Consider the following 19159-nt stretch of genomic DNA (forward strand, 5'->3'; position numbering starts at 1 on the left):
ATGGATGAGGTTATATATATGTCAGTCGTCGCTTCAATCCACACCTCGCAACAAACAGAGCAAACGTATCCCGAATTCTGTTTAAATTATGAAGTTAGGCTACGGTATTATTTTGGGAGACGTGTAATTCACGTTTTGCAACGTAGCAAATGTTCAAGGTAATGAACGCACCTCTGGCCTATATAGTGCACTCACAAACAGCTAGGCGGCGCTCGCACGCTGACAAATCACTACTTATTCCAGACCCTAGCCAGTTAGCAAACAGCGTTGGGATAGGCCGCACCACCACTGCACACCACCCACCCAACCAGGCGCCGCGCAAGGCTGAGGGTAAAAAAAATCAGCCGAGCAAAGGAACACGTCTTGAGTTTCTATTCTCGTAAAAAAGAAATGCAATTTACAAAAAAGTCGATGCAAAGTGGATCTAAAGGCACATACGAGATTCTTCTAGTGTATATTGCGTCGATCTATGCTTAATGATAGGTGTTAAAATGGGAGTTGTGTCGGACTATTTTTTTCTAAAGGGAATCATCATAACTTGAGACGGGTATCAACTTGAAAGGGAGAATAATTTCTAAAAGAAGCGAAGTAGGCCTACCTAAAGGCTCAAACATCTTGAAGTCTGATCAAGGTACAGTGACATTTCAAACTATTTTATCAACAATCTATTGATGGTCTATTGCCTATCCCTTTTTGACGAGTAAAACCCCCCAGAACTTGTCAAGTCTCCACGGAGCAAGTCAAAGCGGGCATAGCAACCGACATGTAGGCTAGGCTAATTACAGGGTTATGAACATGGCTAACATTAACAGTATAGCGAAATATTTATTTGTATGCTCACTTTTACTGTCATAATTTCCGATTCAGTCGAACCTATTCCGTACGGTACTGGGAAAGCGACCGGTTAAGCAGGAATAATCGAAATGCTGTCAACAGCCTAACAATAGCTCCGTGGTATGGCTTATGGTTAGGATACGATACAGTAACAAAGCCTTTTTACGGCATTCTTTTGGCTTATGTAGCCTCGGCTATGTTGCTAACCTAAGGTAAGATCAATAAGCAATTCACCTAATTAACTAGAACACTACTTGATTAATTGGAATTTGTAAATAACTCATTAAAAGAGAAGATGCAATATTATTCAACAAAAAGTGATACATTGTTGCTACTATTTTGCTGCTCTTTTCAATTAGTTGTTTGATGCTCGCGCTATGGCAACAATGTAGCCTACATTTCCTCTAGTTGAAGTAACGGATGAAGCGTTTTTCTGAGACCTTTCCCAATTCTGACAAAACATTCAGGTGCTGTATTATTTGTCAACGTTTGCAGTTTGATTATGTTTAACTTCCGTTCGACATCCAGCAGTAACCTTGTAAAATCTCCCCCCTCAAAAAGAGAAGAGTAATAGAAAAACAATACCTATTTACTTCTATCGAAACTTGAAATGAGTCTGTTGGGCTTTACTCAGGTAACAGAATGAGTTGACTGGAGTGAAAAATCAGAAGAACGTTATTGGAGTGTAAAATCCATCAGTATGTCATTGAGTTGCATCAGAATGGCTTACACAGACGTCTGATTAGAATGACGGTTTATAATGTGGTAGAGAAACTGGGACAATGTTTTTTTTTTTTAAAAACATTTATCCTTTTTGCAACATGGGATTGAATGTAGATCATAGTTATCACTGAAACTATGTTTACTCGATTACTCTGTGGCCTAAAGCCAATACAATCTATGGCGTGGCAAAGCCCATTACTAGCTATCTGCTTCCATGCTTTACGTTCTACTGGATATAAGCATTTCTTGTTTTGTACTGGCAACAGGTTATGGTACTGAATTGGATTTATATAAAACCTTTGGACTAGTGAATTATTCAAAGCACTTTACATGGAAAGAGGGAAACACTCATCATCTACCACAATTATATAGTGACATATGTTCCAAAATGCTAAACATGTCAGCTATGACCTGAGGTATGAAATGAGAAATGCCAATTAGAAAAATGAAGGGATGATCCTATGGAGGGCAGTGTCCCTTTCACTCCCATGGGGCATTGAGATTCACTCTTCAGATAAAAATGTGCCCTACCCTAGTATCTGTGTTCAGTTACACTGGGTTGTATAACATGGAAGATGTTCAAATGAATTGTAGTTCAAATGTTTTGTAGTGCATGTCCTCTGTCTCAGGGGAATTTGCCAATCTTTTTGTGTACAAAAACCATAAATGAGTTCTGAGAATTGGATTGAGCTCAAGGTTAGATATTAACACTAGATTCAACTTCCCACACCCCCTCTTTTTCCCCTAACAGACAGGTACTTCAACTGATCATCATTAGTTTTGTAGTTTATTGCTGTGTTGGCAAGTGTATGTCATGAATAGAGTGCCTGTGAGTACTTAGATGAGCAGTTGGACTTTGACTTTTTAAGCTGTTGACTCTGGGACTACAAAACAGATAGCTCACTAACAGTATACAGTTAGTGTGAACAATCTGTGAGGCAAAGAAGTCTTTGTGTTCATCCAACAGGGACTATCAGTTATGGCTTAAGATGCTTCTTTAGAGGCAGACTCTCCAAGGCTGTGTTTATAAACAAATCAAAAGCACTCTGTTTCTCAACTTCCTATTCAATGCTGACCCAAATTTGAGAAAAGCAGGTCACTGCCTTTGTTTCCCAGGATGTTTAATGTCACGCTGAGAGTTTCAGACCAGTTTACTACAGACACCCAGTTCCTTTCTTTTCGCAGTGCCAAGGAAGACAGTTGAGGGATGCAGTCATTTGTTTGAACACAGCTTAACACAAGAAGCTCACTAGTTTCCGTAAGTTGTGGCGAAATGCTGGCCACTCTTTCGGCCCATAGTTTTTTGTTTTGTCAGTGTGCTTTTTTCATGGTCTGTTCTGGTTGTTTCTGGTAGCGGTCCTAACAGAGGCTGTAATCAGTGGAATGAGCGGATACACTGCTTAACTGATTTGTCTGATGGACCAGAGCACTGCAGAGCTAAGCAGTTTGTTACATCTCTGTGACTCACAGAATACATTAAGATAAATAGTTGGATTTTTTTCTTCTGCCCTTTAGGGAAAATGTATGGAGTTCTGTTACCGATTAGGAAGTTTATGCTGCAAAAACATTAAGGCCTGTCTCAACAGAGCCTTTACTGAACAAGATAAACTTCAGAAAAAGGAAGGGAATATAATTACATCAAGGTCAGTTTCACATCCTTCTTTAGAATCAGCTGCACAGAGCTCTGGCCCAAATGTAACCTACATAGTGAAAAACATTGGCGCAGATTCAGAATGACAAGGAAATTAGCATGACAAGATGTAGTGTACATGGTCTCAAGATGTACTATACAGTACATAGTAGCAAATGATTGGATGGGTTTCCTTCTCTTAATGAATGGGATTAGGTCAGTTTGGAAAAAGGTAGTTTATGTAGAAAACCTTGTGAATATTAAATGTGAAGTTCACAGGTGCAGATAAAAAGATGTTGTTAGAAATACATTAAAACACACTGTTGAATTAAATAACCTAGCCAACTATCAATGTTGATGTTTAGTTTTGCAGAAATTATTTGCCTTCTGTTAGTTTAAGAAATATTTTCATAGATTGACTGGAAGCCTGATAAGCCACCAAATGTATAAAACACAAGGTCGTCATTTCCATTTCTCACTGGTCTCCCCTTGGAAAAGAAATGCTTCTGGGCTCTCTTGATTTAGTTATGAATATCTTTGATGTTGTCTTATGTCTTGTCATTCTGTTACCAAAACCCCAACTATATTTAATAATTAAATGTTAAGTGACAAGCAAAGTTAGACCTAACACTTGTATGTTTTTACGGATCGGCTCCATAAGAATTGCAATGCATATCATGTCACTACCTAAGTATCATACAAATGTACATAGTATCGTGCGGTCCTGGGGCAAATCCCAGCTGTGTAAATCAATTTTAATAAAATCTTTCCTACATATTTACCTGTTGTAGAAGTATTCAGAAAGTTACTTTTTGGAAGCAAATGCCAAAACATTTGCCAAAGATAGCCCTGCGCCACCAAAGGGATACCAACAGACCACTGTGGAACAAGGTTGAGTATAGCCCAAAACGTTCTCTCCCAACTCACAAGCCCCAGGGATGTTAAGGCGGAAAGAAAGACCCTGTTACTGACTGAACCCATGAGTATGGTGAAAAACATCCTCTTAGCGATGACATGGAGCAACACCAGCAAGCCAATGAGTCAGCCCCCATAAAGCACTGGAGACAAAGTATACCAGTGAACAGAAGGGAGCCTGCCAGGCAGGGATGCCAAAGGTGGCTTTTGTGTTGATGATGTTATATACAGATACACGTTTACCAGTGATTATGTCGTAGTGATTCTGTAGTAGTATTTGGAAAAGTCACATCTTTAGTGCCCAAGGATGAACAATGACATGTCCTCTTCAAACTGCTTAAAACACTTTCTGTTTGTGAAATCCAAATATTAACAACATAGAAGTCTCTATTGTACTTGATGATTAAAATTATAAAGAGGGATATGTCAAAGACAGAAAGGGGGCAATTTTTTTTAATATAAGGCTAATTTACATTAAGAAGGAGAGAATAACACGCTAGATAGACTTACTTACGCTTTCATAATATTCTCATTGTGTTTCAATTTACACAGACATGGTCGAGATGTACCACTCAGCCTTGGTGAGAGTCACTCAAGGGAAAATATGCGATAAGCATGCGCACAGCACAGAAACTTAATACAGATCAGATACACAGTTGTCCTTAATGAGACTTGTTGCCAGATTTGCATGGGAGATAAAAATAAATGGTGTAAATGGCTGAAAATGTCAGTTGTTATAGGCTCTAAGTTAAATACATCTCAAATGATATTGTTTTCCTGTGGATGTCTTATTGAATGGTGGGGAATGTGAAATGGGTCAACTTTGCCTTGTGAATGATTTAACTGGTGTGGTGTAGCTACTATAAATTCAAAGCCTTCGTGCTTTATTGTTGCCTGGGAAATGAATGGAGAAGTTCACACATTTTCGTTTGTGGCTTTCTTTTCACACTTTCTGTTTTTATTGATTAATCCCCTATTAAATTATATAAAATTGTTAGACAGTTTCATAATGCATTGTGGTCAATGGTTACTGTTTGGTCAGCTTATGATAATGATGGAGAAAAAGACATGTCATTTTAGTTACTTAGTAAGCAATCAGTATCGCACTTTATCCTTTTAAAGAAGACAAACATGTCATTCAACACCTTACCAAACATACACGTGTGTGTGTGACAGATGTATACGTACAAGGCTAAATATACAATATATGTATATTTAGCCCAATTCCCTGTAGTGAGATGAAGTGCGGTACTGATTGCTTACTAGGTAACTAAAATTATGTCTTTTTCTCCAACTGGACTTTGTCACTATCTGTTTATGTCAATGGCATGTTGATTGATTGTAAAGACATCTTTCAATAGAGGACTGGGAGTGAAAGTGATTTGATATAAAGTTTTTCTACTGAGTTTTTGTATAAAACAAATGAGCACATAGTAACCATTTGATAATAATAATAGACCTCTGGACTAGCTGGGCGTTGTATAAACAGTTCTCATTTGAATCTGCTTTGACTAGAGATGTTAGTAGGTCAAGTTATCCCAAACATTACCATTGCTTCCTTTATGCAAATCGTGCACATTTGAGTTGTTCTCATGCTGACGTCACTGTTGATGATTATGTAGTGGTTAGACCTGGCAAGTCTCTTCTGTCCCTGAGCAAGCCAGTTAAACCTAATACCATGTAGCTGCTGAAACAGAATTTACATTTTTTTTGTGAGTAATTAGTAGATTAAGTCGATTTATTCGACTTATCTCAAATTATGTTTTGATCCATCGATTAGTCCGTTACTGTTGTGCTCAAAAGTTTGCCTAACCTTGGAGAATTGGTAACATATGTACTATTTGTGAAGAAAACATGAGTGAGCAGGCAAAACATGTCTTTTATTTCTTATGGGATTCACATTCAACTGTATGTCATAACAGAATGACACAATCATGAAAAAAAACATGGCAAAAAGAAAGAAATGAACTGCCCCCTGTTCAAATGTCTGCGTACCCGTAGTTCTTAATACTGTGTATTGCCCCCTTTAGCATCAGTGACAGCATGCAGTCTTTTGTAGTAGTTGTCAATGAGGCCTCAAATTCTTGCAGGTGGTATCGCTGGCCATTCGTCTTCGCCTCCAGGTCATGCAAAGTCTTTGGTCGTCTTGCATGAACTGCACGTTTGAGATCTCCCCAGAATGGCTCGATAATATTAAGGTCAGGAGACTGATGGCCACTCCAGAACCTTCACCTTTTTCTGCTGTAACCACTGGAGGGTCAACTTGGCCTTGTGCTTAGGGTCATTGTCGTGCTGGAAAGTCCAAGAGCGTCTCATGCGCAGCCTTCTTGCAGAGGAATGCAAATTGTCTGCCAGTATTTTCTGATAACATGCTGCATTCATCTTGCCATCAATTTTCACAAGGTTTCCTGTGCCTTTAGAGCTCACACACCCCCAAAACATCAGTTAGCCACCACCATGCTTCACTGTGGGGATGGTATTCTGTTCGCTATAGGCCTTGTTGACCCCTCTCCAAACATAGCGAATTTCAAGCAATTGTTTTAAAATATTATTAAGAGAGGGAAGGGCCTCAAATTATTACATGAGGAGGCCAATGTCACCTATCGCTACGTGCCTTGACATGCCCCTGACCAGGCCCACCACCTAAGCCACATTTTGATCCAGAAAAAAACCTGCAAGCACACGTGGTGAATGCACTAGTTCTGAAGCTTACTTATGGTAAGTCAGTATCCATTACAACCAGATCTGTGATACACAGTGGCAAGAAATAAGTATTTGCCCTTGATGTTTGATTTTCTGCATTTTCTTTTTCAGATGAATACCCAATATTAGAAAATAATTGTGAAATAAATACTACAATCTGTTCCAAATGTAATTTATTAAAGATCATTATGCAATACCTTATATCGGACTGAAAGTTCTGGATTAGTCTGTCATACCACGGTGGAGAAATCTTGGTCCAATCCTCCATGCAGAACTTCTTGACCTCAGTGACGTGAGTTTTTTTTTTTAGCAGGAATAGCCCATTTCATGTGCTGTCACATAATTTAAAGTTTAAATGTCTTTTTTCTCAGTCATTCTGATTTTTACGGGCTTGTGTGTTTTAGAACATTGTCTTGACCCAGCTGCGAACAGTCACTTGTATAATTTTCTGATATTAAGCATAGTTTAAGCTTGATGCAGATAAACATCCCCAAACTATTAAAATACCACAATGTTTGACAAGTGCGATTAGGTTTTTACTGTGTTTGGTATTCACCCCATATAATAAGGTCCATATTGGCCAGAAAAGCTGATTTTGGCAGGATAGCTACTCGTGAACATTTTGACAAAATCTGAAAATGGATCCTAACAATTATACCAATTATAGACCATATAAAACATGTTGAATGTTACATAAGAAGTTAAGGGGATTTAAAAAAATAAATGTATTTACGGATGTCATGTTGCCTGACCTAGTCACCGCAAATATTAACGAGAATGAAGAGGATGCAAAAAGAAAACTGAAGACACTTACTTTTTTTGGTCTGTTGTGCTTCATTAATAACTTTAATAACCATTGTCAGTGTGGTCACTGGAAAACGCAAGATTCCGGTTTACAGGGATACAGTACCTTCAACTAACTTCCTTTTCCTTTGAAAACCAGATGCTGGGATAGCGCTCCAGCATTTTCGTGCCTGCTACATCAGGTTACTTCATAACTAACACTGGAGGACAGCTACTGTATGAGTCTAGAAACAAGCTCTGTGAGCCCATTCAAAATTCTATGCATTTTTAATTCTTTTTTTTTAAAGAATTTGCCAGTTCATGCAATTTCCTGCTTAATTTTTTATATTAAAGCCGGGAACATCAACATGCAGAATAGGATAATTATGATTATGAACATGGTTTTCTTTGGAAAGGACTGACTTTAGTTTAGGTTTTGCCTTTCAAAGGAAAACCCCTAATGCAATAAGATTATAACTATTCCGTTCCAGGGTTAGTTCATTAAAACCATACTGCTGCTGGCTTGCTTCTGAAGCTAAGCAGTGTCAGTCCTGATCAGTTCCTGGATGAGAGACCGGATGCTGCTAGAAAGGGTGTGGGAGGGCCAGGAAGGGCCCCAGGGATTGGATATTTATCCCTTTAGTCTAAATATCCAATCCCAGGGCCGTAAAGGGACCTTGCCTTGCGGAGGGTGCTGTCTTTTGAATGGGAATTCAACGGGTGGTCAGTAAATATATCATGGTACCCAATGTTAGAATGTGGTTGTTACTTCCTACATTTCCAATCTGTCCCTTATATTATCATGGCTACATGATTGTCCCTGGCTTGCAATTTGCTCATTCATCCTCTTTTCCATTCTTTGTGAAAATGATACCCTTTTCTTTTGAGCAATTGTATATGTAAAAAATTTAGATTTTCTAATAATAATTGAAATTATAGATCACTAAGTTGCTTTCAGAAGTGTCATCAAAATTACCAAAATGAGAATTATAAATTGTATGTTGTAATTGTGTTATAAAAAGGTTTATGATTTAATTTGGATTCCACAGAAACATAATTTTGCTAAGACTTTACAGACTATGCAAAAAATAAACCTTTTTATAACACATTTAATGGACGTGTGAATATGAGGTTTCGTAACAAGATTTAGCTAAACTTCATTTGAATTAAGAAAGAGAAAAAAAAAAGTGATGGTGGTTTTTGAGCTTGAATACATCAAATGGTTTTGCATTCCGCAACAAAATTGCGAAAACAACATGTCGTCATATATATCACAGAAATGCGTAATTATGGATATGAATGTTATTCTCTTCATGGTGATGAATACTATATATTTGGTATAAATATGCAGTATCCACTGTTGCACATTTCAGTATTATTCTAACATCGACTGTTATTTTAATGAGCTTTACCCCACAAAAAATACCAAATAATAGTTGCTCTGGACCGGGGAAAAGATACATCTATTATAGCCATCTATATTTCATTAGTCTGGAAATTGGAGTACAGCACAGTGGGGTACAGCCCAGTAGAGCTCTGTGAAGTACATAACAGTACATAACATTATAGGGGACTGAACCCTAGTCTGCGCTAGTGTGTAATTTCATGAACTCCTGTGAATTCTACTCTCCACACTAGTGTAACGTAAACATTACGTCAGACGTCCAAATCAAGTGCACTTCTCAATGGACTAAAAAGAAAACATTGGTGAGTGTTGAAGTTAAACATGGTCCAAATTGTACAAAAATGTCCATACACATTTTTGATGTGGGGAGATGTGACGTTAATGAGAGAGACTTGTTTTAAATTTCTTTTCATTTCTTACTGGCACACTGTGGGAATTGAACCCACAACCCAGGTGTTGCAAGCACCGTGCTGTACCAACTATATTTCACCAACTAGTTTTGATGACAAAAACAGAAATACTTAGTAGACCAGTGGAAGGGAGTACAAAACAGGGGTGTGTGACAACTCTTTTTTTTTCTTTTTATTAGGTAACTGTTAATAAACCAGATGGATTCATGTGTATTTCTGTGAACTGTCATTATCACTATAAATGCACATACCTTGGCACTTTCAATATGTATAAGCCAAGAACTATGCTTTTATCAAACTTGCGCACCATTGAATTCACCACTTATATCAGCTTCCTTGCGCTTAGGTAGGAGAGATGGAACTATTTCAGGTGTGTCCTTAAAACGTTATAGCAATGTTTCCCAAATAACGCGTCAGCAAAAATTGGGTCACGGGGGGAAAAAGTGCTAATTTCAGACAGCGTTGGCATGGATATTTAAGACAACACAAAGCGAGGGCTAGCGGTAAGGCTGTTGGTTATGGCATGAATTTTTAAAGCAGAAAAGCAGCTTATCCATCCGTGATGCACACACTTCCCTTATGTGTATGAAATGTGTAATCTGCTTGTAAACCTTGTATTTAGAATCATAAACTTAACAAAAATCTATTTTGTTTTATTTGATCAAATCCCAAGCATAGACTGACTTCTCTCAATAAAAGCATTTCTTTTGTTTTGCCTGATGCTCATGAGACGCTGCCCATCGTAAAATGAGAGACAACGACCTTGGTGAAAGCTGTTTTAGTATTTATTTTCCCTGTAGTAATTGCCTGTTTTCAATTTAATATGTTCAAAGTCCTAATCTTACCCTAATATTAGACAGGTTGTTGAACTGCAATTCGTCTTTTTGTATCCTTGCGATTTTTGTATCATTACATTTTACAATTATTTGTTAAAACAGATTGCATTGAATTTGATTGAATCCAAACTGATTCACCGTCTTGGTACATCTTAGGATACACTTAAAGCCTACTTACTACACACCTTTTTGCTACCCTGATGGCTTTGGCAACCGGTTCACAATGGCAAAAAGGGGTTTGTGGTGTATTGTCAGTATTCCACAGTTCCACATGGTGCCTAAAAACAGCTCTTGGCCGTGGTGTATTGACCATATATCACACAAATTCTGATGCCTTAATTATGTCAAGGTTTGTTTTTATTCTTCATATAACCTTTGCCCATACTGTAGCTCACATGGTGTGTTTCACAAGAGAAAATGTATTATTACATGTTTTTGAAAAGGAAATACTTCTGTCCATCCCCCAATAGCAAATTATTGTGTTATTTATTTAATCATTGATTGGTCGAGGTAACAGATTCTTACCCCCTCTTGCCAGGATAGCTGGTTCCAATTCAAGCACGCCAACCTCATCAGGCCTTAATCCTGATGACATTGTACTCAGTAACTGAATTACTCAGAACAATCATATCTCTCCCAGGCTAACCTCTGTGCTTCCTCCCCTGTCTCTCCCCCCCCCCCCCCCCTCTCAGGCATGGCAGGTAGGGCCTGGGTGTCTAAGGTGGCTTCACATTACCCGGCCCTGAGAGAGAGAGAGAGCCGACGGCTAAGGACGTGCTTCATCTGGGCAGAATGACCATGAAGGAGGGGAGATCCCCAAACAGCAAGTGAAGAAGAGTGACGATGGGTGCCAATGCATCCAGCTACCCGCACTCCTGCTCTCCTCGTATAGGGGGAAGCACACAGACACAGCAGACCTTCATAGGTTAGTTGTTAAAGGGATAGGTGAAAAAAACACCATTTTGTTGCTGTAGGTCTATGGACAAGGTCTGATGGTTTATTTCCATTGCACTGTTTGAGCGGTAGTCTCCTATTGGTCTTGTACAGATATTAAACACAGAAATTAGATGCCCAACAAAACTACTAGATAATTGAAATATTTATATTTAAAACGTATCGGCCTCGAGAGAGTGGTGTTTGTGGAACAAATTCCATTCAGGTCGTAGTGCCCAGGGTTTGAATTGGGCTGGGCCCCATCTGGTTGAAACATATCATCTAAGATCCAAATGATCTGTCATCCATCGCCTCTGGTTATGCAAATGTAGTGGTAGTGGTATTATATGGAAAAACTCAGTTTCCTGAGCCAACAACAGGAAGTAGACTAATCAACAACAAAATCCTGCCAGCCTATACTAGCATAATTTTGCTAGGCTATTCAGTTGTTCAGCTTGTCAGAATCATTGCAATAAAAGGACATTTGATGTACTGCATAGTCTCAGCTGGGACGAGGCACCCATGCTCAGCCACTTCAGAGTGCACATTTCTTAATGCAGTCAAGGGGAACACACCTTTTGAAAGCCTTTGTGGATCAGCTTCCTTGTTATGTTGTTTCTCACTATTTCTTTAGTAGTAGAACAGTTTTGGAGTGTTTGTTGAGTGTGTGGGGGGAGACCAAGGATAACTGATCTTAGGACTAGTATTGCAGTATTGGCAGTGGACATTTTGTGTGGGATGTCCATGTCTTCAATGTGTTGCTGACTTGCAAAAAGATAATGTTTAGAGTTTGCCATCCAGCTAATAATTCACCAAATGTTATATGTGAAAGACTGACCTGATAATATGAACCCGTATATTATTGTGCTATTTTCTAGAGTAGAATATTGTATTTTTGGCGGGTGCCAGGCAGTATTTAATTTAGAGTAGCTTTATTTTAAGTGAAAGATTTAGGATTAGAATACTTCTTTTTTTATCACTCATCAGTCCTCAAATACCTGCCTGCTAATTATAGCAGTCTGGGTTAAACCTTAGCATTTAGAAATAGTGAAACTAAAACAAAACATTGATTGCTGTCAAACTTTGTTCTTAGACTGCTTACAGGTAAGGTAACCGTTATGTAATTTGGGTGAAGTATCCCTTTTAATGGTGCTTATCATAGTAATGTGTTTATCTTTCAAGTCCTCAGTTGGACATGTGTGCACCATTAGTGTCCTCAGTGGGCTTTCATGGCAAGGATATGAACAAAGATAAAGGATATGCTTAAAATCGTATGCATGAGGAATTTGGAAGTCATTGTGGAGTGTGGTTGGAGTTTATCTTTTCAGTTCGAGTGTAACATTTCAATCAGCAACTGATTTAGGCACTCGTTTTTACAAGCTGAGTTCTGTCAGTAAGAGAGGTTTTTTTCTTGATGTATGAAATTATAGTTGTTCTGTTTCTGGTTTTCTGGCCTGGAAGTGTTCAAGTTGCATTCCATTAGTTTTATTTTTTCTGGCGGCTCTCGTAGAGAACTGCTCAATCATCCACTGCTGCCTCTATGTTAATTCCCATTTCAGCCTCCAAGCATCAATACCTCATTCATTAAATGTCACTGAAGGGCCAGGTCTTATCGGTGGCAGTTTATAAGTGGCTGGTATTGAATGAATTTAGATTTGCAAGGCCTTCTGAGTTGTTTGAGAGACAATGAATACAAAGTCTGTTTAAAAATAAAAAAATAGTATTTTATGAAGAGGTTGCCATTACACGTTTGCTTGACTGTAGTTCTCAATACCGGTCCCAGCTCAGGGATTTCATTTGGTTCAAAGCCCTGTAGATTGCAAAATAACCAGATGTTCGTAGCAATTCTAAGGTTTGTTGGTTGTAAGCCTGGCTGTTCAGGCGTAGACATAGTAGTCATTCTAATCCTGTGAATCATCCTATGTGGGTCACTGTGGTGGATGCTCAGGGAAGGAAGGGCAGAGGGAGCCCTGCCTCTGACCAGCTCGGTCTAATAGATGTGTACATAAATCTGGGACACAAAGTACAGTATGTTACATTTGGTATGCCTTTCTGGGATTCTTAAGATATCATCCATTTCGCCAATTTGTAAAGTACTGTACAACGTCTATTCCGTAATGTGACATATATGCTAAATAGTGTCCAAGATCTACATTGATTATGTTATGTCTAATTCTGAGACTGAGTTGCTCTGATCCAAGGGTCGGATAGTTGATTAGTGGATGGTTGGACAAGTGTATTGCGTAAGACTACAGAGGATGAGATATACGCTTTGATTTAAACTTTTATTAATGTAATTATCATTACCATAATGGAGCCATTGATTCTTGAGTTCACACATGATGACATTTTCATCATGATAGCCTGTTCTTTTGTTAACACAGAGAGAATTTTAGAATTTTCTGTGAATCGACATTAAGGCTCTAGATTAAGAGAGTGCCAAGCAGGCTGTGGGGGTGATAGACCGACTGCATAAGCGGGTCAAATGACATGGCTAGGAGAAAAGCCAGATAGTGTTTCCTAAGGTTATGCATTCAGACTGGAATATGGAAAACTCTAGCAAACCAGAGAAATTGACTGCATTTACAAAAACAGCTGAGGCAAAATAAGACCTATCATATGAATACAGTCTTAAAAACATTTGTTCATAACAAAAACCAGCACAATGTTTTGAAGCAGCTGACCTGGGTTGTGTTGCAGGGACATCGTCCTACTCCCAGCAGGGCTATGGCTGGGAGTCCAAGCTGTACAGCCTGGATCAGGGCCACGACAAGCCCCAGGACAGGAAGAAGAAGAGCCTGGGGCTGGCCACCCTCAAGAGGAGGTTCATCAAGCGCCGGAAGTCCAGCCGCTCAGCTGACCACGCTCGCCAGATGAGGGAGCTCCTATCAGGGTGGGACGTGCGCGATGCCAACGCCCTGGTGGAGGAGTTCGAGGGCACGGCCTCGCTCAAAGAGCTGAGCGTCCATGCCAGCCTCGCGCGTGCCGAGGCGCCCAGCCTGCAGCGTGACCTGGCTGCCCTCTACCAACACAAGTACTGCACCGACGTGGACCTCCTCTTCCAGGACACCTGTTTCCCAGCGCACCGCGCCGTGCTGGCTGCCCGCTGCCCCTTCTTCAAGACCCTGCTCTCTTCGTCCCCGGGGTACGGCGCTGAGGTGCTTATGGATATCGAGACGGCGGGCATCGACGTGCCCATGTTCTCTGCCCTTCTGCACTACCTGTACACCGGGGAGTTTGGAGTCGGCGGGGCGGAGGACTCCCGGCTGCAGAATGTGGATGTGCTGGTGCAGCTCAGCGAAGAGTTTGGCACACCCAACTCCCTCGAGGCAGACATGAGAGGGCTGTTTGACTACATGTGTTACTATGATGCCCTGCTTAGCTTCTCCTCGGACGCAGAGCTGGTGGAGGCCTACAGCGCCGATGGAGCTGGAGGGGGCGTGGCCACCGGGGCGGGTGGGGGAGGCGGCGGGGGACCGGCTTCCCCAGACGAGGACCTCCGGGCCCACAAAGCTGTCCTCTCCGCCCGTTCTCCCTTTTTCCGGAACCTTCTCCAGAGGCGCATCCGCACGGGGGAGGAGATGACTGAGCGCACGCTACAGACGCCCACGCGCATCGTGCTGGACGAGTCCATCATCCCGCGGAAGTACGTCCGGGTCATCCTGCACTGCATGTACACAGATCTGGTGGACCTGGGGCTGGTGCTAAGAGGAAGCCCCTCAACTGGGAGCTTGGGGGAGGTTCAGGTCTTGGTGGCAGGTGGCAGGGGAGGTGCCAACACCCGCACGGAGGAGGCCATGGAGCTCTATCACATTGCCCTCTTTCTGGAGTTCAGCATGCTGGCACAAGGTAAGCTAAGCATCCATGTCCTGTCTATCCTGTCCACAGTCACAATCTGGCTCAATGGTTCTCAGTAGAGAGCTTGTGTTCACATTCAGCCTAGGGGTGCATTCTGAGTTCATCCCAGAATCCTTTATAATCTGTCAAGTGGATGAATGGTAGTCTGGGAGGCTGCCTGTAGCAGCCAGTGAGAATTTAATGCTTTAAATCTTATAAATCTGGTCTGCTAAGGTGGATAAATTGGCTGCATCCTGAATGTCAATATGTCATGCTTGGTGTCTTATTTTAATGGCATGGGTGTCCTTGTGATATTGCCCTTAGCTTTGTGACATGTATTTGCATTTCTGCATGTTGAATATCGTAGGTTAACACTGCAAGAGTGTGACCCAGCAACCAGCATGGGCTTTAAACTTCTGATAACTTTGCTTACGGCAGAAACATGTACTTCAACATGTCCAGAGATGGACTTGTAGCCTTGAGATTGTCCATACATTTCTACAATCTTGTGTCTGACCCCCTCAGACAATTCCCTTTTTTTCCTGTGATTTAGATTTTCATATTGCAGGTTTACATGTATTTTTTTTTTTATATATATATATATATATATAATATAATTTCTTTGTTTTGACATTTTAATCATTTGCCAGACTCTTATCCAGAACGACTTACAGTAAGTGCATACATTTGAAGTGGTTGGTGAAACAACCACACAGTTTAGTATTAAGTGCATTCTAATCAATGAATTAGTTATTGGCAAAAGGTCAGTGCTGGAATCAAGACCATAGAAATAATCAACATTGCTTTTTAAAACTTCATAAAAGACAAGAGGTAGAAGTGGTGGAACAGGAACTATTTAAAGTACTTTTGAATGACTTAAGGTGGTTTGGTTGCACGGCTGCGCAGTGAGCCTCACCAACAGTTGCAGTAATCCAGACATGAGATTACAGGTGCCTGAACTAATACCTGTGCTGCTTCCTGAGTGAGGTACGGTTGTACTCTCCGAATGTTGTGGACCATTAACCTACAGGAACAAGTAACTGCCTTGATATTAGCATAGAACCACAACGTGTTGCCTAGGGTCAAGCTAAGGTTCTTTGTACTCTGGGAGGAAGACACTGCAGTTGTCAACCATGATGGACATGTCCTGGAGCGGACAAGCCATCCAGCGAAAGAAGAGCAGCTCAGTTTTCTCAAGGTCAAGCTTGAGGTTGTGTGCCTACATCTAAGAGATGTCGGCCAGGCAGGCAGAGATGCATGTTGTCACCTGGGTGTCGGAAGAGGAGAAGGAGAAAAAAAGCTGAGTGTCATCTGCATAGAAGTGATAGGAAAGAGGATATGACAGAGCCAAGAGACTTGGAGTATAGAGAAGGGCGGGCCAAGAACTGAGCCTTGGGAAACACTAGTAATAAGCAGCTGCGTGGCAAACACCGATCCTCTTCACATCACCTGGTAGGAAGCCATTCAAGAGGGAGCAGAGCCTGAGATGCCCAAATCAGAGAGGGTGGAAAGTAGGATGCTATGTGTCAAAGGCAGCAGATAAATCAAGTACGATGAGAACAGAATAGAGCGTTAGCTCAGGCAGGGTGAAGTGCTCCTGTTACATAGCGGAGAGCAGTCTCTGTGGAGTGGTCCATTTTGAATCCACTCACTACACTTGAGTTCAAAAGTGAAGGAGAATCCCTTGTTTATAATCTTACTTCTAAATATTTTTAGAAAGTGCCAATAATATTGTGTGGGCCATTTCAAGGTTTCTTGGTAGAATCAGCTATTATTCAGTAAATTCTGATTTGGGGGTTTTGTTCAACTCCGATTAAAAATAAATTCTTATTGGGATACCTAAAGATTTTTGAATTTTCTAGAAAAATTGGGGGATCATTTTAGTAAAGTACCAGTTCAAGTCTGTGAATGCTGTAAATGTTTAAAAAAAATGGAGATGCCATCTTTCAATAATCCCTGCCCTATTTACAGAATCCCTTAGTGTGAAAGAAGGACCCTAATCACAGAAACACTTTCAAACAGAAAAATAATTAGTCATTGATTACCATTACATAAAGATCTTTATACGTCAGCATTTCATACATTATAAACCATATTGCGTGTCACCCATCTCATTTTCCTTGTTGATTTTTGTGCAAGTTTTAGGGACGACAGGCGAGTGTAAAATACGAGAAAGGAGGGCGAGTTCGGAATGGTTTCTCTGCCCTTCTTCCCAGTAACAGATTGCTGCAGGCTGGGGGGTTTTGAGGTCTCCTGTGACATTCTCATTGATAAACACAGCTCTGCAGAGCAGAGAACTAGCCAGCAACCCTGTCAGTGCTCCATCAATCCTTTATTTATTACAAGACGGACACCCTCCTTTACTTCCCCTCTGACTGCTGTCACTCTGGAGTTGATCCCCACAGCTCTTTGGAAGGTCAGATGGAGTCGCAAGCGGAGCTGTTGTCAGTTTAATACCATACCATCACCCTCCATTAAAGATGATGTTTTAAACCTGATGAGGATTGCTCTCTTCATGACTGCCAAGTTTGCTTCAATACATCTGTGCTAGTAGTTACTTATTATAGAAGCTATGCACCAGACATGATGATAGTGTACGTTTTGTTGCTAACAGAGACCCTTCGCATATTTCTCTGATAGCTGACAAGTTTAGCTAGTTGACAAACACACCACTCTGTCAAAATATGCCTTATTGATGTGGCAAAAAATACTGTACTTGTGCCCATCTGTCTCTGCTGGGCCCTATTATAGATCCAGTAGTAAAGTCCCTGATCATGGCCGTTGACCACCCACTCTATCATACAGGCAAAGGGATTTGTGTTGTAGAAGTGGCCTCTGCCATGCTAGCTACAGTTACTAGCAGAATCACAAACAGAAAACGACCTGTGCCACTAGGCCATAGAGGCAGAGACTGTGGGAGGATTAAAAACTAAATCTGTCAGGCAACAAACTCATTGTTACTATCCATAACATACACGTTGTATTTATAATGCTTTTCATGTAAATCTCAAAGTGCAGTGACAGATAAAAGATCGGTGTACATGGAGCACAAAGAAGTCCTATTATAAAGAAAGAGTTGAAGAGATGGATCGCACACACCAACAGACAGGCACACACCAACAGACAGGCACACACCAACAGACAGGCACACACCAACAGACAGGCACACACCAACAGACAGGCACACACCAACAGACAGGCACACACCAACAGACAGGCACACACCAACAGACAGGCACACACAGCTGGCCAGATCCTCCTCCCACTCCCTACGTCCTGTCACTCTCCGGGTCGCCACGGCAGCTTGGCACAAGGAACAAAGTTGTCCCCTCAAGCCTCCCCTCCCCCTACTGTAGGGTATTAATATCCCCTCTCTTCTCTCTCCCACAGAGAGGGAACAACCTCATCAGTTCCCATCAAGCCCCATGTTGTGTGGGATGGCGCTGGTTGTGTATCCAGCTCCTCTCACTTTGTGCTATGGCTTCGTTTTATTTAGGTCATTACATTTTCATCTGCCTTCCTTTCTTTTTTTTCTCTTTTCTTTTTCATCTGTTAGAGTTAACCCCCTCAAAGATGCCCCTAACCATTTATCATGGAGTATGCACATGCACACATACGCAGGCACGCGCGCACACACACACACACACACACTGTCGGTGACCAAAAGGCTTCCTCAACCAACTGTCAAATGGGCTAGAAGAACCCATGATTCCTTTTGACAACATTGAGTGACCTCCTGTCATAGAACAGAACATCTGCAGGGCCGGCACTAGAACCAACCATCAGTTGGACGGCCATTTCATTTCCATAGAGGAACACAGAATTTTCTAGTTCGTTATATATATATATACATACAGTATCTCACAAAAGTGAGTCCACCCCTCACATTTTTGCAAATATTTGATTATATCTTTTCATGTGACAACACTGAAGAAATGACACTTTGCTACAATGTAAAGAAGTGAGTGTACAGCTTGTATAACAGTTTAAATTTGCTGTTGCCCCAAAATAACTCAACACACAGCCATTAATATCTAAACCGCTGGCAACAAAAGTGAGTACACCCCTAAGTGAAAAAGTCCAAATTGGGCCCAATTAGCCATTTTCCATCCCCAGTGTCATGTGACTTGTTAGTGTTACAAGGTCTCAG

The 19159-nt window shown here is 40.9% G+C and overlaps 1 protein-coding gene across 3 annotated transcripts in view; it reads left to right on the forward strand.

Moving 5' to 3' along the window:
* Nucleotides 1-244: 244 nt before the first annotated feature.
* The window catches only part of LOC105015590 (BTB/POZ domain-containing protein 7), a 30783-nt gene continuing 11868 nt past the window's right edge, over nucleotides 245-19159 (forward strand). Inside the window, exons 1-3 of one of the 3 annotated variants that reach the window (XM_010878858.5) lie at nucleotides 245-631; nucleotides 10932-11164; nucleotides 13873-15021. In XM_010878858.5, coding sequence (XP_010877160.3) covers nucleotides 11083-11164; nucleotides 13873-15021 — 1231 coding nt within the window. In that variant the 5' untranslated portion in view covers nucleotides 245-631; nucleotides 10932-11082. Of the gene's footprint in view, nucleotides 632-823; nucleotides 1047-10931; nucleotides 11165-13872; nucleotides 15022-19159 lie in introns of those variants that run through there. The other 2 variants (XM_020054297.3, XM_020054298.3) reach the window with 2 other exon arrangements.

Source organism: Esox lucius, chromosome 15, assembly GCF_011004845.1.
Source record: "Esox lucius isolate fEsoLuc1 chromosome 15, fEsoLuc1.pri, whole genome shotgun sequence".
Classification (NCBI taxonomy): domain Eukaryota; kingdom Metazoa; phylum Chordata; class Actinopteri; order Esociformes; family Esocidae; genus Esox; species Esox lucius.